At 34.6% G+C, this 24,543-nt stretch overlaps 1 protein-coding gene across 2 annotated transcripts in view; it reads right to left on the bottom strand.

The window, feature by feature from the left end:
* Positions 1 to 24,543, bottom strand: part of ANKRD13C (ankyrin repeat domain 13C) — a 123,741-nt gene that overhangs the window by 57,563 nt on the left and 41,635 nt on the right. For both annotated transcript variants that reach the window (XM_086717269.1, XM_025912215.2), the window contains exons 4-8: positions 19,058 to 19,143; positions 17,842 to 17,887; positions 13,482 to 13,548; positions 8,193 to 8,337; positions 1,731 to 1,862 (exon numbers count right to left, since the gene is read on the bottom strand). In XM_086717269.1, coding sequence (XP_086573395.1) covers positions 1,731 to 1,862; positions 8,193 to 8,337; positions 13,482 to 13,548; positions 17,842 to 17,887; positions 19,058 to 19,143 — 476 coding nt within the window. The remainder of the gene's footprint in view (positions 1 to 1,730; positions 1,863 to 8,192; positions 8,338 to 13,481; positions 13,549 to 17,841; positions 17,888 to 19,057; positions 19,144 to 24,543) is intronic.

Consider the following 24,543-nt stretch of genomic DNA (forward strand, 5'->3'; position numbering starts at 1 on the left):
AAGTGTATATTCTTCATAATCCAGCCATTCCATTTCTTGCTGTCTATAATAGACAATGAAAGGGCATGTGAATGGATGATAAACACAACATCATTTATAATGGCAGAAAACTGGGCACAAATGTGTGTTATTCATCAAAATGTCCATAAATAAGAGACTGGATAAATAAACTACAATCCATATTATGGAATACTATGCAGTTGTTAAAAAGAATGAAGTGGCACTACTGATAAGAAAAAGCTTCTAAACAAACTAAAGAGTGGGAAAAAAAGGTCCAAACCAGTAGATATAACACCAGAAAAAAATAAAGAAATATCAACAACTAAAGCTACATATTACTAGGGATACATATTTATGAATGCAGAACATAAAAAAAAGTTGAGTATACTAATGGATAATCCTTTACAAAGGGCTCTGGGGACTGAGTACTCGTAAAGGGGTACTTTATAACTTTATGTATAAGGTTGTATGGTGATTAATTTTGTATCTACTTGGCTAGACTATGGTGCCCAGCTGTCTGGCTTAACATGTCTCCATGTTGCTATGGAGGTATTTTTTAGATGTAATTAACAGTTAAATCACTAGACTTAGAATAAAGTAGATTACCCTCCACAATGTGGGTAGGCTTCATTCAAACAACTGCCAACCTTAAGAGCAAAGACTAAAATTTCCAAAAGGAAAAGAAATTCTGCCCCAAGGCTGTGACACAGAAACCCTGCCAAAGATTCTAGCCTGTAGATTTTAGACTCAAGACCACATCAACTCTTACCTGAATTTCTGACCTGCTAGAGTGCTCTACAGATTTCAGAGTGGCCATCACCTATATTCACATACATCAATTCCCTTAAATAAATCAATCTCTTCCATAGTCCTCCCTCCTTCTCTCTCTATATCCATATATTTATATAGAGATATACATATATCTAGATAGAGATACAGACAGAGATCTACTGATTTCCTCAGAGAACTCTAATGCAAGCTGTTTTTATTTTTCCAGGAAGAATATGTCCATTTCTACCATGTGTAATAAAACATAATTTTAAATACATAATGTTTAAAAGCAATAAATCTTGGCCTTCACCTATATGATGATTTATTCTTAACTTTAAAACTTTACCAAATGCTTCTTCATGTCTAATTAAACATGTTTAACATATTTTGAATAGTTTTATATAACCTCTTGCTGGCAGATGAAATGGGAATTATGGAAAGAATTTACAATTCACTAATGAGGGAATCTCCATGGAAATTTAATTTAATGACAGTGTTATAGAAATGTAAGCTTATTTAATTTTAGTCATATATATGGACTACTGAGAAACAGATTCTGAGTGAGTACATAGTTTTGAAGTCAATGTGGAAACAATAAAAAGGTCCAGGGAAATGAATTCAAAAGTGTATCCCTCTTAATGGTCTTCTTAAGGAATAAAAGCATTAGAAATATAATAGAACCATGTGAAGACACTGTTCCCTGTAAATAACAAGGCAGTTGACATCAAGAATCTTTCCCAACATAAAATTCAAATGAGCTAAACTTTCTCTCCTGGCTTCTGCAAAAATAACTTCCAACTCTGTAAACAACCATTATAATTCCCTATCTTTGATTCAGGGAGGAGAGAATAAACTACTGGAAAATAAGTCAGTAAGCTTCCTACACCTCCACCACATTATTTTGGCAACATTAAAAAATAAACAATTTTTTAAACTGAAAAATCAAGATCGGCACATACTGTTTTATCTTCCCGAAAAAGCCATCCTGTTTGGGCACGTGTGAAAGAAATCGATTTGGTTGATAAAGTTGCAGAGTAAATATCACTACTCATTAAGATGTCAACCTCTTCTTCTGTTTCCATCTCTGATTCCTGCAGTGGGAACAAAAGTTAAATATAAAAATCTATGTTTTCAAAGGTTATTAGTACTACATATGAAAATAATCAACAATTAAAATGTTACAGATTTCAAAAAACAAAAGGTCAGATTCTAAAAAATGTGAAGTACTACTTATCCTAAAAACCAATTACAGAAGTTTAAACTCCATATATCTAACTAAGTTAGAATTATGATTAATTATAAGTCTATATATACAGGGTACATGAAATACAATACTTTGTGTTCAAAATATGTCATGGAAACAATACTGACTTATCCATTACAGAAATATAGAGTATGTAGAGCAATTTTAAAAGATTAAGAATTAAGTTGACAGGTCTGAGACAAAATTCCCATATAAAGGTTTTTTTTTTTTAATACAGATGAATCTTACTTTAATTCTTTTTTCATCCAAAGACCCACCACTATCATTTGAGCCTTTCTTTCCTAATAGCTATAAAATGGAAGGAAAGGGGAGATGAGGAGAGGAGAGAAGAAAGGAAGGAAACTTTCTCTATATTCCTTATAGAAAGAAATGGAATCTGAAAATACCAACCCATGGTTTCTAAACTTAGTAAGTAGTCTTATTTCAAGTTTATCCTCTACATATTCCCCAGGGCTGGCATATAATAACTGATTTTTTTGTTGTTGCTTATTTTTTATTTTTGAGAGAGAGAGAGAGACAGAGCATTAGCTGGGGAGGGGCAGAGAGAAAGGGAAAAAACAGAATCCAAAGCAGGCTCCATCCAGGCTCCGAGCTGTCAGCCCAGAGCCTGAAGTAGGGCTTGAACTCATTAACAGAGATCATGACCTGAGCCAAAGTCAGACACTTAACCGACTGAGCCACCCAGGCACCCCTGATTATTATTGTTTTAAAAGAGAAAAAAAAGATTTGTGTTTGCTTCAGAGGCAGAAGACTTACTGATCAGGTATGGGACAGTAAATGAGTAGGTATAAAATGAGGTTCTGTCCTGTAACAGGCCAAGAGAGAGAATCTCTGATACTTTAAGACTACAGTGTCCTGGGGGGGGGGGGGGGGGGGGGGGGGAGAAGGAAGAGAGAAAAGGCAGAAACTGGGGAATGAGAATTGTCCATAGGATTTACATCCTGATTTCTAACTTCCTGAGAGGTCTGTTTTCTATTCTTCCCCACCAAACTTCACCCAGATTTAGTCCATTTCTGAATCTATGGAACTACAGAAAAAAACAGCAATACCTTGGGACTGCAATAGTACCATTTCCTGCACACTTACAAGAGAAAAATGAAAAATCTTGATATTAATGCTAAAGCTAAAGAGGTAAAAACGTAGTCCCAGTGAACAAACTAATTCTGAACACAATTTTCTAAAGAAAAACTTTGGCTGTCAGAGGTTGCATAGAACTAACTGTTAAACATTGTTTCAAATGTGTTATAAATCAATTAGGATTTTATGTATTAGCTTGCGAACAACACTTTAGATAAATAACACTATGTATGAAGAAACGTGCCTTAACTTTTGAAAACCCTCTTTTCAAATAAACTTTTGGAACAGAACTCTTCTATAAAATCATAGACTGACCATTTCCTAACCACATCATTGAAAAAGACCAATTGTTGATTCATTCATTCAACAAACATTTATTGAACAGCTATTATTTATGTATATTAGTATAAACAACTACTCCCTGTTTGAGGATTAATGTTTAAAATCTAGCTTTGCTGTATTTTTTTAGGCATAAAACACACACACACATACCCTAAATACCAATCCTTTAGTGATCTCATTGATAATATAACATTAGCTAATACTTATATAAATAGCCTTAATCTCTGGCTTCTATTTCAATACCATGCTTCTAGCTCATTTGTTGCCTAGTTAGCTATCCTGTTGTCTTTAATATGCAAGAGCTCAAATTATTTAACAAATTATCCGAGAGTCTAGAATAAAGGCTGGTAAACTACGGCCAGTAGGGCAAATCCAGTGTACCACCTGTTTCTATAAATAAAATTTTATCGGAGTATAGCCATACTCATTCATTTAAATACTGTCAATAGTTGTGACAGAGACCATCTGGTCCAAAAATATATCTAAATATCTGAAACAGGGGCGCCTGGGTGGCGCAGTCGGTTAAGCGTCCGACTTCAGCCAGGTCACGATCTCGCGGTCCGTGAGTTCGAGCCCCGCGTCGGGCTCTGGGCTGATGGCTCAGAGCCTGGAGCCTGTTTCTGATTCTGTGTCTCCCTCTCTCTCTGCCCCTCCCCCGTTCATGCTCTGTCTCTCTCTGTCCCAAAAAAATAAATAAACGTTAAAAAAAAAAAATTTTAAAAAATAAAATAAAATAAAATAAATAAAAAATAAATAAATAAAATAAATAAATAAATATCTGAAACATTTACTGTTTTTCCCTTTACAGAAAGAGTTTGCCAAACTCTAGCCTAGAATGCACTGATGCAAAATATTAGGAACCAGAGAATACAACTAAAAGAACCACAGGGAACAGAGTAAGAAAGACATATAAATGAATATAGCATTAGAAGCTCTATGATACCAGATTTAGTGGGAGCATAAAGAATATAATGGTCTCCTGGCAAGGGAAGAAGTGACACTAAGTAGGTGTCCCACAAGTGTGGAAGTGGTACAAGAAGAGCATTCCAGGAAGCAGAAACTGTGAACAATGGAATGAAGTACTATATAGCCTGGCACATCTGAAAAACTGTAAACAGCTCAGTAATAAGGGTATCTAAGATAGCAAGGTAAAAACAGGGCAGAAAAGTGAGCAAAAGCCACATCACAGAAGGTTCCATGCCATGCCAAGGAATTTGGATTTCATTCTTTAGGAAATAAAGACCTTTTATTTTTTTTTATTTTTTAAGATTTTTTTTTGTAGAAGTTTACTTATTTGGGGGTCGGGGGCAAAGAGAGAGAATCCAAGCAGAATCCACACTGTCAGCACAGAGCTTGATCTGGGGTTCAATCGCACAAACTGAGACATCGTGACCTGAGTCAAAATCAAGAGTTGGATGCTTAACCAACTGAGCCACCCAGGTGCCCCAAAATAGAGATCTTTTAAAGTACCTTTAAGGAAGGCAGATTTCATGAATTTGTTTTCAATGTTCAATCTATCTCCAATATGTGAGATAATTTAGAAGCAGTCAAGAAGGGGGATAGGAAGATCATGTAGGAGACTTTTGCAATGGTCCAGTTGAGAAATAATAAATACCCGGATTGTGTCAATAATGGTATGATTAAAAAGAGGTAATAATAAGACATTAGGGAGACAGAAAGGACCACACATGTTCTCTAATTAGAACATGGAATATAAGAAAATATTTCAAAAATAACTCAGTTTTCTGGTTGAATAGAAAATGATATCATTCACCAAAACAAGGACAATGAGAGAAAGAGCAGGTTTGGAGTTTGGAGAGGAAAAAAGGAATTTACTTTTAGATGAGCTGAATTTTGAGGTACCTGGGAGACCTACATGATATCCATGAGGAATTTAAGTAGACAGATCTCCATTTAGAGATCCACCTGGTAGAAATATATATTTGTGAATCATTACTTATAGCAGGGAATGAGAACCATACTGAGGATGCAAGAGGTGGCAGAGAAAAGGGAATAGGAAAAAAGAATAAGAAGAGAAGGGAAAAGAACCACTGACCAAAGTCAAATCCTAAGAAAATGAAAAATTTAAGAACTGAGTTACCAATAATAGCAAATACTTCAAAGAAGTTCAATAGATGGTTGAAGCAAGTACACTGATTATAGCAAACAAACATCATGTAAAACCCCAAACCTATTTCCATTTCCAGATCTCCTAATTCTAACCTTGGCACCACCATGATTCTACTCTTCAAGATAGAAGCACTACACTCACCCTTAAATCTTTCCAATTCTTAATTCACTATACTCAAACTACTAGCAAGTCATAGTCTTTCATTCTGGGAAATGTACGTCATAATCTCTTTGTCTTAAGTATTCACTGTACCATCCTGGTCAAGATCCTTACCACTTCTCACCTGTAGAACTGTAAAAATGTCTCCCATAAATTCCCTGCCTCCAATGTCTCCCTTTTCCAATCCATCTTACATACTAGTTGTGTGATCTTGGAAATGTCATTTAACATCTATAAATCTTAATTTTCTAATCTGTAAAATGGGGAAAATAAAACCATTTGCTCTGATAGGTTATTTTATTTTTTATTTTATTTTTTTTTAACAATATTTTTTTTTAATTTTTTTTTTTCAACGTTTATTTATTTTTGGGACAGAGAGAGACAGAGCATGAACGGGGGAGGGGCAGAGAGAGAGGGAGACACAGAATCAGAAACAGGCTCCAGGCTCTGAGCCATCAGCCCAGAGCCCGACGCAGGGCTCGAACTCATGGACCGTGAGATCGTGACCTGGCTGAAGTCGGACGCTCAACCGACTGCGCCACCCAGGCGCCCCGGTCTGATAGGTTATTTTAAAGATTTAATGAGTAAAGCTGCAAAGCACTTAAATTACTTGTGGATCAAATCAACACCTTGTTTAAAAATATGACTCTCTGGGGGCTCCTGGGTGGCTCAGTCAGTTAAGGATCTGGCTTCAGCTCAGGTCATGATCTCAGGGCTTGTGAGTTCGAACCCCGCATCAGGCTCTGTGCTGGCAGTTCGAACCCCGCATCAGGCTCTGTGCTGGCAGTTCAGAGCCTGGAGTCTCTTCGGATTCTGTGTCTGTCTCTCTGCCCCTCCCCCACTCATTCTCTGTCTTTCTCTCTCTCAAAAATAAACGTTAAAAAAAAATATATGTGGGGTGACTAGGTGGCTCAGTCGGTTAAGCATCCGACTTCGGCTCAGGTCATGATCTCACGGTTTATGAGTTTTGGCCCCGCATCGGGCTCTGCGCTGACAGCTCGGAGCCTGCAGCCTGCTTTGAATTCTGTGTCTCCCTCTCTTTCTACCCCCCCAACCCCCCCCCCCCCCCCCCCCCCACCGCTCACACTCTGTCTCTCAAAAATAAATAAATGTTAAAAAACATATATATGACTCTCTGGGGTTGCCCGGATGGCTCAGTTGGTCAAGCATCTGACTCCTGGTTTCTGCTCAGGTCATGACCTCACAGTTAGTGATTTCGAGCCCCGCAACAGGCTCCATGCTGGCAGTGCAGAGCCTGCTTGAAATTCTATCTCCTTATCTTTATGACCCTCCCACACTCTCTCTGTCTCTCAAAATAAATAATAAATAATTTTTTTTAATCTTAAAAAAAAAAAGAATATGACTCTCTGTTGCCAACTACAGCAGATCCTAGTATGTGGCTTTTAAAGCGTTTCATAAACCACATTCCCATGCTCAATAAGAGATCTTCACCGCAGTCAGATCTCTTTCCTCAAACAGACCATTCTCATTCCCATTTCCCTGAATTTATTCATCCCTTTTCTTCCATAAGGAATACCTCCTTTTTCTTCCCTCTACCAATCTAAATTTTCATTGCTCACTGCCAGTTAGGAAACTATGTCAGTATTGAATAATAATATTTAATATAAATGCATATAAGATAATTAAGGTCTCATGAATACATATGGTAGTAGGAAGGTCTAATCTAAGAGATATTAAGAAAGGAGCCACAGGATATGATGAATGACAACATGGGGAAATGAAGTGTTGAAACATAAAAACAAAAGAAAAGCAACAGTGGCAAAATAAGACGTTGACTTAAAAACATTTTTAAGGCTATCAATGATACAAAGATACAGGAAAAGCTTTTTCTTGGTTTATAGTAGGGAAATGGCCATCCAGGGAACAAAGGATAAAAATAATGTATATATGTTTTTCAACAGTGGTTGTGGAAACAATACCAACAGGGAAATATGATGTGACAGAAGGAAGAAAATTTTGTATTCTAAGGTGGAAAAGATAGAGAAAAGTAGCCAAAGAGTTAGGGATAGTAAAAGAGTACAAAAAGAGTGACAGACAGCCAAAAGAGGTGTTGCTATTAAGGAAACAGAGATTGTCAGCAAAATTAAAAGAAGCTAAGGTAGCAAGATAATAAATGGTAAAAGGGCCAGCACAAGTTCAACAAATGAGAGCTACAAATGAGAACTAAGAGAAGTTGGAGATCCTTTAACCAGGAGATCATCAGTGAATTATGAAGAAACAATCTCATTGGAATGCTCAGGATGAAGACGAGAAAATTAAAAAAAAAAAAAAAAAAATTTAAAGCTAGTAGTAAAGACATGAAAGCTTTGGGGATGAACCATCTCACCTATACTTTATGCCTTTTAAAACAATTACACTGAGGCTTGGTTGCATACATACATTTTTACAAAAGCATTTAGAGGAACACTGATAAGACAACATGCTCACCTCATGGTGTATTCGCTGATAAACTTTTTGTTCATTGTCTAATACTACAAAAGATTCAGAGGGTGCCGCATCCCCATTGAAAATGAAGCTTAAATCCCCTCGTTGGCACTTCATGTCAGTAAAGTCTATGAGAGTAGTGTCAAGCCTGTGAAAGACGGGTAGATGAGAAATCCTGACAAATAAAATTTTGATAAAACTCCATAATAATTAAACAAGCTTCATTGCTTCTACCAAGGTACTAATACCATACTTCAAAGTCAAACTTACTGTTAAGGCGAAAGTATTTTATTTAAAAACACTGAAAGAATATTTAAATAATATTCCATTTTTCCTATAGTTCATTTTCTGAATAAATCCTTCATTAATCCAGAAAAAAAAAATATTGTTTCCATATTGTTCAAGTATTTCCCTAACTATACCCTTGTTCCTTACCATTTCCCTTACTGCAGCTACTCCATAAAAGTTACTTCAACTGTGAAGGGCATAAAAGGAAAGTAAACTTGTCTAACATTCTTTGATCCCAATAAGACCATGCTGCTAGCTCAGCAGAGTATATAGAAAGGGTACAGAAATGGATGGACCACATTCTTAGATTAAGGACTGTGTTTCCAATCTTGCTCTTTTGATCTACTACATCTATGCCTTATGCTGAGCCATCTGATACCAAACCTTGCTTCATCCTTCAACTAGATAAATCATTTAACTTACTCCAAATTCTTGTCCTGTTTGACTCTCTGATTCAGATTAGCATTCTTTCCCAACATCTCCACAGCCTAAAAATTTATGGATCATTACTGTATCAAAGATTCACGGACTTAACATACTTGTATGTTTATCGTAGTCTTTAGTAACCAAGACCTGGCATGGTCTAGCTCAATGGATTGGTCTCAAATAAATTCCACAAACCACTGTTTGCTGAAATTAGGGAGAATACTAGAATGGAAAACTTCACAAGTACCCTAAAATGTTTCAATCTTGTACCAAGCTTTGTAGGAGATCCCATTAGGATCTCTCTTACTGGTTGCTCAAAATATAGTCCTTAATCAAAAAAATGGGTTGACAAAGCAGTTAAGAGATGCTGATCACACCCCGGCTGCTGAGTTTCTAAGAATTCATTACCTTGTAAGTTATTCAATTCTCATGCTAGACTAGGCAAAGTGAATGAGCATTCTTGGTTTCCCTACACAGAAAAAAATCTGAGAACTGGAACATATCTTATATGCTGCATCAAAAAGAGTAACTGGGGTCATATATAATTTATCAATGTGATACCATTAATAATTTTGTCAGGACAATAGCGATGAATCAACAGCAAACAAGGAAGTATGGTTACCTTATGTATAAGGGCCTCCTTTCTGAGCCATATAAAATATATACACCCCTCATAATGAAATCAAGAAGCCCTAAAAAAAGCAAGTCACCAACTCCTGTAGGAGTGAATCCTGCCTGCTGCTTTATAGCTGAATTCTAGCTCCTGGTTCACCTCCAGGGGCCAGCCTGTACTACTGAACACATCCTGTTACTACTTGTACATGTGGCGTAAGAAAATAATGCCAGTAAAAGAGGCTCATCCCTTACCTCTGTAAGATGTGGGCTACTGAATATCAAAAAGGAACAGATAATTTTATATCAGTGATCTATGTGGACTTCAAGCTGCAGCTACCAGAAAACTCTATACCTCACATAAAAGACGAAATGAAACAGAACAATCTTCTGCATCCATTTCCGTCTTGCCCATCCTGGATGAGAGTGGTAGTGGGTTGGTAGTGGATGTAAGTATAGTGAAAGGAAAGATACACAGAGACAGAGACAGAAAGACAAAGACAGACTGACATAGTGACATTTGAAACCTTAGATCTAGCTAGACCTAAAATGAGTCATAGTCAATTTTTATTTCATTTGTTTTTATAATTTGCAACTGAAAGAACACTGTCTAATGCATCTTCTACAATATCCCTGACATATTAGATGATCTACTAAGCTTTATTACACATGCCTTATAATGACATAACTTGTCATGATGGTATTTTAAATTATTAACTAGTCCTTGCTTTAAGCCTATGAGTCTAAATATATTCTATTTTTACCATGTAATTAACCATTAAAAATATATAATTATACAAATGTAAAGATTGGAACTAAAAATGTTCAAAAAAATCAATAGAAAATGTTTTTAAGATAAAAGCTTGGAGAATGCCAAATAACACTGCAAAAGGACATAATAGAGGTTTGCCTTGAGACAAGAAAAGCCTGAAATGAGGCAAAGTTTGCAAACTTTGCTCTGATCATTTCAGTCAGCGCTCATAAGATTACCTCATAATTATTAATAGTGAAAATGTTAATATTCTCAACAATAAAGTTGCTCATACTTTCCTACTTCCACTAAAGTATTAATTTCTCCTTGGTATCAGAAAAGGTATTTTAAATGATCACATGGCTGTCATGAAATAAAAGTAAACTTTAAAGATTTCTGTGAACATACTTTAAAATTCAGTTTCATTTGAAGTGATGTTTAAAAAAAACTAATCGGGCGTGCCTCGGTGGCTCAGATGGTTTAAGCATCTGACTTCAGCGCAGGTCATAATCTCAGAGTTCATGGGTTCAAGCCCTGCATCAGGCTCTGTGCTTCCAGCTCAGAGACTGGAGCCTGCTTCAGATTCTGTGTCTCCTTCTCTCTCTGCCCCTACCCTGCTCGTGCTCTGTCTCGCTCAAAAATAAACATTAAAAAAATATATAAATAGGGGCGCCTGGGTGGCGCAGTCGGTTAGGCGTCCGACTTCAGCCAGGTCACGATCTCGCGGTCCGTGAGTTCGAGCCCCGCGTCAGGCTCTGGGCTGATGGCTCAGAGCCTGGAGCCTGTTTCCGATTCTGTGTCTCCCTCTCTCTCTGCCCCTCCCCCGTTCATGCTCTGTCTCTCTCTGTCCCAAAAATAAAATAAAAACGTGGAAAAAAAAAATTAAAAAAAAAAATATATATATAAATAAATAAAAACTAATCATCTCATGATGTTTACATTTTAAAGTTTTTATTTAGGGGCGCCTGGGTGGCGCAGTCGGTTGAGCGTCCGACTTCAGCCAGGTCACGATCTCGCGGTCCGTGAGTTCGAGCCCCGCATCAGGCTCTGGGCTGATGGCTCAGAGCCTGGAGCCTGTTTCCGATTCTGTGTCTCCCTCTCTCTCCGCCCCTCCCCCGTTCATGCTCTGTCTCTCTCTGTCCGAAAAATAAATAAATGTTGGAAAAAAAAAAAAAAAAGAAAGTTTTTATTTAATGTTAATGGATTATTTTTCATTAGATTCTTCTCATCTATGCAAAAAACTTTTGCAATATGTCCTAAAAGCCAGCCTCTCTATTAACCTGGTAAACTTCAGTAATGACAGCTTTAGAACCTATCACATCTCTCCTTTATCCTCAGCTGCTTTAAGTCCGAGGTCTGAGTATCTTGCTAAATTATAGGAGCTTCCTCTTTTTTTTTCTAAGTTTATTTATTTATTTTGAGAGAGGAAGACAGACAGACAGACAGACAGATAGTACTAGTGGAGGAGGGGCAGAGAAAGAGGGAGAGATAATCCAAAGCAGATTCCATGCTGTCAGCACAGAGGCTGGTGCGGGGATTGAATTTACCAACTGTGAGAACGTGAAATCAAGATTCGGATGCTTAACTGACTGAGCCACCCAGGCACCCCTAAATTATAGTAACTTCCTTTTAATCTATATTCTCTGACACAATTATTCTCCTTCAGGCTTTTATTCTTATGTCTCTATTTTAACCATTTACAGCTTTACTACCTGTATTTATTATGTAATATGCATCATATCATTTACTTTTAAAAGTCATATATAAATGTGAAATAATTTTTTAAAGCCTCCTTTTTTTTCTAGGAATCAAATAGAACTAACACTAACAATTTTTAAAGTAGCACAAGGAATATAATAATATTCTCCCAAATTATCTGCTATCTTTGGCAAGCACCTATAGTAAACATTTCTAAATTGATGAGTAATTTTTGATGAAATCATATATATTGTTAACAGGTTGCTTAAGTAAATCTACATAATTATCAAATCCTTTCCTACTTTTTTTTCCATGTTTTTCTGCATTTTTCAAGGTTTCTAATAATGACCATGAATTTAATGTACATAAGCACTTTCATAATTAGAAACATCATTAGAGGTTATTTTTTAAAAACAAAAACCTGAAACTTCTACCTTACTCAAATTCTATTTCTTGAGAACAAATACCCTAGAACTTACTTTCAACTAAAGATTATCTCTTCACTAAAATTCAATATATCTCATAATAAATCTCAGAGTTGACTAAAATTTCTGCCTTGTGACATGGTAAGAACAGACATGAAGTCAGAGGTCCTGGCCCAGCCATTAATTCGCAATATGCTCCTATAAAAATCACATCACCTCTCTGAATTTTCTCATCTATAAAATAAAGAGTTTATATGAAATAATCTTTCAAGATACTTCCAGTTCTAGACCCTTACATGTCCAAATTAATATTCTAGAGATATGCAAAATTATAGAGATAGATATACAAAATTAATATTCTAGAGATATGCAAAATTATAGAGATAGATATACAAAATTAATATTCTAGAGATATGCAAAATTATAGATATACAAAATTATATATATAATTTATAAATATACTAAAATATGTATATATATATATATATAAGTTGGCATACTTGCCAGTTTTATATATTTACATATGTATAATTTATAGACATACCTGTATTAATACAAAGACATAAAGAAAGATAAAAGTAAATTCTGAAATGAGTAAAATAAATAATTTCCCATTAGATCAAAAAGTCAATATTAATTTTAAAAAGAAGAAAATTAAAATTAGCCTTCAAGTTTTTACTCGAAGGAAGAGATGATTAGATGAATGGATGGATACAGGAGGGAAGGGTATGAGAGGGTTGGAAAAAAAAGGACAAGAGTTGTGTCTTCCTTATGGGTCACTTATTCTTTAAAAAAGTCAGGATCAGAGAGATAACCATCTTAAATCTTCTCAGTATTATACCATGATCTTCACTGTTTCCCTGCTAGATAGTCTGTAGTTGAATTAGAATTAATACCTTTGTTTTAGTCAAGATTTTATGTCTTTGGTTCCTTATCTGTAGGATGTCTCAAATAAGATAAAATAGTGTAAATATATAACAGCATGTTTAAGTTATAAAATACTACATTCAAATGTAACCTATTACTACAGAAAGAAAAACTTCCTATACATCTCAATTTTCTGTTACTCAGAAAAAAATCAAATCACCTTACCTGATATTGATACCTTGTTTGTATATCTTACATGCATCAGAAGGCAGAATTCGGGAAAGTAAAGGCACTGTATTTTTAAAAAGAAAAGATAAAAAATAACTACCTGAAGTTCTGAGACACTACAAATTTCTCTATTAGAAAAAGAGTAATGTAAATATTCTACTAATTCACTAAAATTGTAACAATTTTCCTTTAAAATCATTTTTTCCATTTAAAATAGCATATAAGGCAATTTTGAGCAACTTCAAATATCTACTATTCAATTGTAATTGCTGTGTAGTTCACCATTCTGCCCTCGCATCCACCCACCAACACACACAAGTAGCAGAGTCAATACAATGCCACTTTGAGGTACATATTGTAGGACATTATTATAGATGAGAAAACAGTGCCCTATGGCAACTAAACCATCAGGAATAGGTAACCTGATGGACCTGGATCCTATCTACTCCTATAAATACAATTTCATTAAATAGCAGGAGAGCAATAGAGCAATTTGCATTTTCCAATTCTACGATGACTTTTCCTCCCTCATGTAAACTGAACAATCAAGTTCTCTGTGTCTTAAATTATCACAGCATAATCTGAGAGTTTAACACAGCACTCCAAAAGTAGCATAATTCACTGAACTTAACAATGAACAGTCTGTATATTTTAATTTGGTTTTGCTGTCATTTACTCCTTGGTCTTAAGAAAAGTTTCTAAACCTAAAGTTTTCCATTTATAATATACAAATAACAGTCTCAAAAATGGATATTTTGTAGATTATGAGATAAAGAAACTTTAAAAACTACTAGTTTTTCTGTTGAAATGTGCTATATACGTGATGCTAAACTTGAAGTCATGATTATGATACTATAAATTACTTAATGCTTTTACAGTATATAAAGGACTTCCTTCAAAAAATAATTTCATTTCATCCACACATAAACAAAATTTGTAATATCTGGGGCAGTTATTATTCCCATATAAAAATGAAGAAACTGAAGGGGTCCCTGAGTGGCTCAGTCAATGAAGCATGACTCGGTTTCAGCTCAGGTCATGATCTCACAGTTGTGAGATCAACCCCTGTATCAGGCTCCTTGCCCAATAGCATGGAGCCTGCTTAGGATTCTCTCTCTGCCCCTTCCCCGCTCAAGCTTGTGAGCGTGCGCATGCTCTCTCTCAATCTCTCTCTCTCAAAATAAATAAATAAACTTAAAATAAAATAAAGAAACTGAGGCCCATGAAAGACATGTGATTTGCCACATCAAATAGGAGCCATGATTTCTGATTCCAATTTAAAGGTTTTCTATATCTAAAAACCTAAGGTGGAATAGTTTAGTTGCCTTCAGATTTGCTGTTAACCAAGTCTGAGGCTATTTTCAGCCAAACACTAAATACAACAGTATGAGAAAGGGTGTGCATGCTCCACTACCTCTAAATTAAACCTAATCCTGGAGCTCAATATTTCTTAACTTTCTCTTATTTCTGGGTTGCCTTTTTTTTTTTTTTTTTTTTTAGTATTAGAGTTTAAAAAAAAAAACTTTCATGTTTATTTAGCATTTTATGTTTGAAAAGGGAATTTATAAGTTCTCCCTTCTTCATTTTTTTTTTTTTTAAGTAGGCTCCACGCCCAGTGTGGGGCTTGAACTCACAACCCTGAGATTAAGAGTCACATGCTCTACCAACCAAGCCAGCCACACACCTTGATATTAGGAGTTTTGACAATGGAAAGAATCATGCCTAAACTCTAGAAAAAAGCTTACTAATCAAATCTAACAATAGGGATTATTCAGAGCTTTTTAATCCCAAGTGTCTAAATTAAATGTAGCCAATGAGTTTAGTTTTTAGAATTATACATGTCATCTAACCATCAGGTGCTAATAGTTTTGACATGAAAGCAGTAAAATCTTTTATCAACAATGAAACAGATGTGCTGACTTTTTTCTATCAATCCTCAAAGAAGCAGTACTTTTAACAAATACCTCAATGGTTACATCATGAATTTGATTACGCAACATTTATAAATATATTTATAACTACAGATATTTGCACAATTTCAGCAGTGATTACATCCATTTCCATTGCTTCATATAACTGAAATGTTACTTTTAAAATATTTTAAAACAGGGGTGCCTGGGTGGCTCTGTTGGTTAAGTGTCTGATTCTTGATTTCTGCTCAGGGCATGATCTCACAGTTTCATGAGTTTGAGCCCCATGTCGGGCTCTGCGCAGAGCCTGCTTGGGATTCTCTCCCTTTACTCCTCCCCTGCTTGCGCTGTCTCTCTCAAAATAAATATATAAACTTAAAAAAAGTATTAAAATATTTTAAAACATTTGCTCAGCAAGATAAATTGACTATTTTAAATTTACACCACTAACAGTTTCTAAGAGAATCAGTTAAAAAGCCAATATACTCAAGGGACAACCTTGAATATAAGCTCACCAAGCTGGACTAGGGTTTCTAAAGATGTTAAAAAAAAAAAAAAAAAAAAAAAAAACTGGGTAAAAAACAGTAATCAGGCTTTTTTTTTTTTTATTTTTTTTTTTTTAAATTTTTTTTTTTCAACGTTTTATTTATTTTTGGGACAGAGAGAGACAGAGCATGAACGGGGGAGGGGCAGAGAGAGAGGGAGACACAGAATCGGAAACAGGCTCCAGGCTCTGAGCCATCAGCCCAGAGCCCGACGCGGGGCTCGAACTCACGGACCGCGAGATCGTGACCTGGCTGAAGCCGGACGCTTAACCGACTGCGCCACCCAGGCGCCCCAGTAATCAGGCTTTAAACCAATCTAACTTGGAGTTCTTTTATTATACAAAGCTACTACAAACCTTTTTCCCTCAGTGTTCTAAGACACCTGGGCTTCTGAATGATATATAAAGCATAAAGGCAAGGTAGGCCTACAAAGTAACAAAATCATGTGTGGTTTTGATAGAGCCCAAACTAACCTGATTTGCTAGAGTTGTAACAATGTTGGAAAGAACTGATTATTTCACAAATCAAAACTTTACATTTAGAGAACAAACACACTAGGAAAACTTTAATCATTCATTCCATATACATTATTATGCAATGGTTGAAGTACTTCGTCATGAACTAATATGGAATTAATGCCTAATATTAGATACATTAAGTAAAAATGACAAATTGCATAATGATATAATGGCATGATCCCATAAAAAAAAACTAATTCTGAGGATATATACACACATATATATGTATTCAACCATATGCTGTGTAAACTTTGAAAAGGATGCGAAAGCATTCTCGTGAAACATTAACAGTGATTTTTATAGTTGTCAAATCTGATTAGTTTTATAATTATCCCTGAGCATTCAAATATCTTTATATCACAAAAATTAATGCAGATGCTTAAAAAAACACATGTAAGCTCATTATATTCAAATCTATATACAGATTACATTGGTTTTAAATCTTCAAGAAAAAAAAAACCTAAATTTAGTTGCTTTAGTAGTTGTTTAATTAGTAAAGGTCACTAGGATCAAACTTCCTATTTAGACATGAAGGTTTTCTCCCTAAATGGACTCAGGTTTAAAAAGGGGAGGAGAGAAACTTACCTTGCCAAGATAAACCATTAAAAGACTGCAAAATATCTAGGGATTAAGGTTTTATAAATAATTGAAAAATTGAAACAGTGCACAACCAAAAAATATGTTAAGAGAGTAGCTATAAAGTACACAATAAAAATGGTAAAAATTATTTAAAGTTGACAAAATATACAAAATCAAATAATGTTAACCAAATTCTTCTCATTCAGGATCTGAGTACTATATTTCAAACTTCCTTAAATTCAGTAATCTAGGGGCGCCTGGGTGGCGCAGTTGGTTAAGCGTCCGACTTCAGCCAGGTCACGATCTCGCGGTCCGTGAGTTCGAGCCCCGCGTCGGGCTCTGGGCTGATGGCTCGGAGCCTGGAGCCTGTTTCCGATTCTGTGTCTCCCTCTCTCTCTGCCCCTCCCCCGTTCATGCTCTGTCTCTCTCTGTCCCAAAAATAAATAAACGTTGGAAAAAAAAAAAACTTAAAAAAAAAAATTCAGTAATCTAATAATCCCATAATTATTACTCTCTTCTCTTTGAGAATTGCTTATATTTAATTAATGTAATATTTCATTTCATTTGGTTAAAAAAAAGATAATTTTCAATCTTAAAAATAAGAATGTTAAAAGTTACTAATCAAGTTCGGATAACTATTACTACAGGGCTTTATAACTATTACATTCAATGTTATGAGAAATATTTAATTTTCCTTAGGGCAAGTAACAAATTTGTTGTGTTAACATTTCCATATAATAGCTACTTTTGCACTTGCATTTTTGCAAGTGCACATATTTTATAGTAAAACATAGTACACTCTTACCCCAGCTTTGAAAATCCCAGTGAAGTTCCAGATAAAAGTCACCTAGCTGAGAAACAAAATACAAACAATTACTGAATGCACCTTAATAAGCAGTCCTTATATTTACTGAATATTTTACTTAAAAAAAAAAAATCTACCATCATTAAAGGTCTATAGACAGAAACAGAAAGTAGTTTAAAAGTTTGGAGTTAAAAGAAAGAACAAAAACATATGATTAAATTACTTAAAACATTACAATAGCACATATTATAATACTTAACTACAAAGGAAAATATGCACCAACTATGGATTTTACAAGACCATTTTAACCACACAGGAATATCTGAAACTGACAGGCATTTAAATTTGCATCAATAAACAGTCCATTTTCCCAGCATAGCCAAAATAACAGTAACTATCGTTGTAAAAATAGCTCATAACTTTAGATGTGTTAAAAAATACAACTTCCAAAATGACTATTTGTGCAGCCTCATGATGGATTACGAAAATGACACACTGAAATACTTTTTTCTATAAAATGGTAACACAAGTTTACTAAATCTGAAATAATATGTCATCTTATGAGATGTATAGTAAAAGTCTGAATTTTACAAAGTAGAAGTTAAAAAGCAAAGCCTATAACTGTTAAGGAAACTACTGTGATCAAATATTCCCAAAAAAAATCTATCGCTTGAGATAAAAAAAAAAAAAAAAAGGCATACTTAAGAGGAGACAGTTATCATGATAGGTCTATCTTTCTCCCACAGTTACTTCAGACATCAAAACTACAGTGTAAGAGAATAAGAGAAAACAAAGCTCTCTTCCTTTTTTGAGCCAACACACCCAGCTCCTACCATCATGAAGATAATAAGAGTTTTGTTAGATAAAGAAGATGCTGTTCCCGCTAGCAGGTAGTGGCTTCAGCTCTTCAGGAATCTTTTATTGCCATTAATTATGGCTTACCCCTTATTCTTAGATCTCTTATCTAATTTGCTGAAAACAGTAATTCTTTATCTACCTTCCTAGTTCAAAGTAAATGGTGATTCCCTAAAATTAAATTTATACCTTATAATCAGAGTATTTTGTTTTATCATTATTGCTTAATTCAAACAGGATTTTGACAAACCATTTCTTAACTCTTAATCATCAGTAAGCATTAGACTGCATTTTAAAAAATGCCTTAAAGTACACTTACAATTACTCTTTAGGTAAAGATCAGCAAAGAGATATAGCCTACCTCTTTCAGGGCTTTTAATAATCGAGGTCGTTTCTCTTCAACACTTTCCCTGGATTGCTGCTTAAGCTTCCTTAAAAGAGCTGTAACTAAAATTTAAAAAGTTTCAATTTAAAATAACTTTCACCATGCTAGACTGTTAATTATAGCCCAATTAAAAAGACTTATAAAAAATTTATCATGCTAGAAAACATCACTTACTTATTATACAAAGATATATATAGATATAAATACTATATTAATAAGTTTAATAAAACTGTTATAAACCCCAAGGAAAATTGAGAAGAGACACCTCAACATGAACTTATATTCACACTAGTTTTCCTAGTTTTTAATTATCAGTAAGTATTTACGTGAGTGAGCCAAGATTTATCAATCTCAGTCAGATGATACAATGTCCTATTGTAACACTGATCTAAAAGATCTCAAAGATCCCATTGGATATCACTTATGTAAAAATGTAATTATTTGTAATTGTTACTGGGTGTATCTGTTCTTTTCTCACTAGAGACTGTACTCTCACACATCCCCACATAGCAGAAAAAAATATAAAAATGGATCCTATTTTATCTGTGAAAGCGTTTCTGAATCTAATAAAACCTGAAGCCCTCCATAGTATTTTCTTAATAGTTCAGATTGAGATTTAGCTACAATGCCAAAGTGCAACTCCAGCTTCACTACTTATTAGCTATATGTAAATGTGAACAAGTTACTTAATTTCCCATAATTTCAGTTTCTTTTTTTTTCAGTTGTTAATTAAAAATAAAATAAAATCTATGTGGAATTTATATAAAGGCTCAATATAAATTGGTTACTACTATGCCTGTAATTAAGTAAATGTAATTTTTAGCTACTAGAATGAAGGTCTAAAACTGACTTGCAAAAACCAATCAATCCCTAACATGTATTGAAATAAGGGAAAATATTATACTTAAATGAAATAAACCTTACAAAAGATGAGAAGATGGAAAATATGCACTGAGGAAAAAAAATGTATATATCACTACATGCTGATTTCCTCCTAGTCTTGACATATTTTCATACATTATGTATATACATATGTATATGTACATGTATACATTCATATACACTAAAAAATTGTTAGTTTTTACTATTTTATAGTATGTATTCTTATAAGCTACTTAAACCTTTATGTGGAATACAGAAGCAAAAGGTTAAAAAAAAAAAAAAGTAAAAAGGGTGGCTCAGTCGGTTAAGCATCCAACTTCGGCTCAGGTCAGGATTTCAGAGATCGTAGGTTCAAGCCCCACAGCAGGCTCTGAGTTGACAGCTCAGAGCTTGGAGCCTACTTCAGATTCTGTGTCTCCCTCTCTCTGCCCCTCCCCAGCACTCGCTTGCTCGCTCTCTCTCTCTCTCTCTCTCTCTCAAAAATAAATAAACATTAAAAAAAATATTTTTTTTTTTTTAAGTAAAAGGGAAGAAGACAGCAGTGAAAGCTTGGACGAGATTTGTTCTGTCCACACTGGCCAAATTAGGAAAAGCCCAGAGAAGAATCTGAAAATTAGTATAATCTATTCTTACTTTTAACCACAGGTCTAACCATAATCCCACTGTATTCAAAAAGCCAAAAATCAAAGAGCACATTTCAATTACTCAAGGTCTTTTGGAACAAAAGAGGCTGAGACCTAGAAGCCAAGGAACACGGACCTCATCTCAGTTATACACTAGCTCTGTGACCTAGGTTAGTAGTTTCCAAATACAAGTCTACATTTCAGTGCCAAACTCTCAACTTTCCAGTGATGTGCAGCAAAATGAAAAAGACTTGGAATCAGGTTGGTGTTTCTTCTTTATTTATAAGTTATATACTTTTTTTCAATTTAAAGACTATTCTTTATACCATTTTTTGTTTCAAAATGTCTTTTTTAAATGAAATGGTGATCACAGAAGAAAGTAATTCTCTTTTTTAAAGCTCTTAGATGCTAGCGGTAGCTAGGTGACTCAGCCAGTTGAGCATCCAACTTTGGCTCAGGTCATGATTTCTAATTCCTGAGTTGGGAGTCCCATGCCAGGCTCACTGCTGTCAGCGCAGAGCCCCCCACGGGGCAGGCTCTCACCAACCAAGAGATCATGACCTGAGCCGAAATCAAGAGTCTGATGCCTAACCAACTGAGCCACCCAAACACCCCTAGTAGAATTCTTTTTATAATTCTTCTCCACTCAAATACTTTAATACTTTAATACTAAGCTCAAATACTTTAATCTTCCTTGCCTTCAAGGAAGGCAATTTGCCTTCAAATTCAAACAACCTCTGTGAATGTAAAAAATGGAAAGAATTCAATTTGTAGATAGAAAAGATAGCTTAATGAAAAGCAGAAGCCACATATTTTTCACCAGGTAAATATACTGAACTGACTAAAGGCATGCACTAAATAATAATTAGATTAAAATGCCCAAACATTATTAAAAAGATAGTGACAAAGAGATTCTTGTTCTATGAAACTTCACATTAAAAAATAACACTGTGGTGGCACCTGTGTGGCTCAGTTGGTTAAACATCTGACTCTTGATTTCGGCTCAGGTCACGATCTCGAGATTCATGGTTTCGAGCCCTGATTCGGGCTGTACTCTAGCAGCATGCTGCCTGCTTAGGATTCTCTCTTCCTCTCTCTCTCTCTCTTTCTCTCTCTCTCATTCTCTCTCTCTCAAAATAAATAAATAAATTTTAAAAAATAAAATAAAACAACATAAAATAAAATATCAATTCAAACCTTCTTAGAAACATACATTCAAAATGCAATTATAAAAAATGACCAATCTTTCAGGGGGAATCAGTATGTGTACTCCCATATTAGAAGAATCTCATTAGTGATGACTGATAATAAAGATAATTAGTTTTAGAGGATTTAAATGATATTAGAATTCACACAAAGGCTCCAATGAAGAACTCCAACAAACTACAACTTATCTTTCTCTTTCCTTCTTTTCCCATATAAAGTATTTTTTAAGTATTCAGTACACCTAAATCTGGATCTTCTGCCCTCTACTTCTTTCTATGCTCCAGAATAATTATTTCCCATTTCTTAGTTCTACCTAGATATACCACAGATAACTCAAACTCAACAAATCTAACATCAAATTAATTAAATCCCAGACTGATCTGTAATACTGGCCTGCAATGATCACTGTTCACCATGCAACCAGCATAAAGCTGGAAAGCAACATAAGCCTAAATTAATTTTAAAATAAAATAATTCCTTTTTAATTTTTTTTTTTTTTTTTTTTTTTTTTTAGTAATCACTACACCCAACATGGGGTTTGAACTCATGACCCTGAGATCAAGAGTTGCATGCTCTTCTGACTAAGTCAGCTAGGTGCCCCTCAAGTGAAATAATTCTAAAAAGTCTCAGATGAATAGTTTAGCATTATCTCACTGTTCTGTAGCACAAAAACTTTAGCAGAAATCAGACCAAAAAAGAAACAGGTCACAGTTTTTTCTAATAATGTATAATATTAGATTATATTTTGCTAATTAGATATTTCAGTAATAATTTATAATATTAGATTATCTCTGATTTTTCAAATAATGTAACTTTCTATGCCCAGAATGTTTTAATGTAACACAAGCCATCAAAAACTTAAATCATAATACTTAAAACAATCTCAAAGTAAAGACCAATTTAACACCATTATAAACACATTCATATTTTTATATTAATATTTCTAAGTACTTAAGAGTTATAGATTAATATTTCTAAATACTTAAGAGTAGCATAAGAGTTGTTAGGTTTATTATCCTTTAAGTTAGCAGTTAAATATTTCCATTTCATGTGATGGGAAATGATTTTTTAAAACCACTGAAGAATTATGGATATATAATTATTCAATGATTGACAATGGAATACTATTCAGAATGTGTATCCAAGCCATCACTCTATAGAAGAAAATCACTTTAAAAGCAAACCTCAACTACTATGTGGCTCAATCTTTTATATTAAAGTCCATTAACTGATTTTCCAGGAAAACTATTTCTTGGGCTACCCAACAGACTATAATTCCTCAAGAGCAGAGGCCATGTTTTCATTCTCTACATCTTACCCTATATACATGCTTTATAGTAAGGACTCATTAAAAATTCACTGACTCTAAATAAAGTTATTGGGGTGCCTGGGTGGCTTGATTTCAGCTCAGGTCATGACCTCACGGTTCATGAGATGAAGCCCTTCAATGGGCTCTATGGTGACAGCATGGAGTCTGCTTAGGATCCTCTCTCTCCTCTCCCTCTTCGGCCCCTCCCCCGCTCACTCACATGCTCACTTGCTCTCTCTCTCTCAAAATAAATAAATACAAACATAAAAATAAAAGTTACCACTTCTCAGCCTTTTGGCTAAGATCAAGTGCAAAACAAAAAAGTTATGTGAAAGCCACAAAAGTCTCAGTGTAAGTCAGAAGCCCAGGAATCTATCTGGTTTCCTCTCCATTCTGCTAATGGCTTAGAAACATCAGAGAAAGTTTCTTCAGACTGGTTGCTGCAACTCTGACTTTATTCTTAGTTTATTAGATCTGTATATTTTCATCTTTTCCCTGACATAATTCTAGAATTAGTATGGTTTCTTACTTTCATAAGGGCTTCTTGATGTTTGTCCAGAAAGGACAATAAATAACAAAAAATATATATACTATATAATTGTTAAATCATCACTATTTTATCTCATTAAATCTTAAGGCCAAATGTAACTTCACCATTAAAAGTTGCTCAAAGTGTTCAGAAAGTCCACAAACATGTACTATGTGGATTACATAAAAGCTAAAGCATAAGAGCCCAAAATGTAGCATCAAACAGAACTAAATCCATGGTAACATTCTGAGAGTGTTCAATGTTATACACTTCTTTAATAAACTGCCCAATTTTTTTTTACCGTTCCTTCCACAAGGCTAGATTTAATTATTTTCAGCCTCAAATTATAAAAAGATATTACCAGAAAAATAATATTCTTATTCATCCAGATTGAAATTTTATACAATTTTCAACTATTGAGATGTGCTTGACATAAATAAGACCTGTATAAGTTGAAAAAAGAAAACTTAGGAATAGGGGAGGTAGAGTAACTGAACACTCCATATACTGTGAGAAAATACGTGACTTTTTTTTAATTCTCAAAGACTAAAACAAAGAGATTTGCTTCTCACTTTCAGCACAGCCTATACCCAGCAATTAAAGCAAAAAGATAACTGTTACAACACACTGTGGTTATTTTCAGTTCCAATTAATGTTCCCATATAACTTAGTTGCCAAAAAGGACAGTTGGGTCTCAGTGTTTTTAAAAATACTTCATACTGAATAAGTAAAACAATGGAAAAATATCAAGAGCAGAATACTGTAAAAGAAGAAAAAATAATAACATACTTTTAAACACGATTCCTCAATTCTTTTTGTGTACTACCCAATGTTCAAGTTCCTAAGTCATGAACAATTCGCATACAAGTTTACAAATAGCTACAAACCTTTCATACTATGGAAAGTTACCCTA

Source organism: Puma concolor, chromosome C1 (genome assembly GCF_028749965.1).
Source record: "Puma concolor isolate L17-30 chromosome C1, mPumCon1.1.hap2, whole genome shotgun sequence".
Classification (NCBI taxonomy): domain Eukaryota; kingdom Metazoa; phylum Chordata; class Mammalia; order Carnivora; family Felidae; genus Puma; species Puma concolor.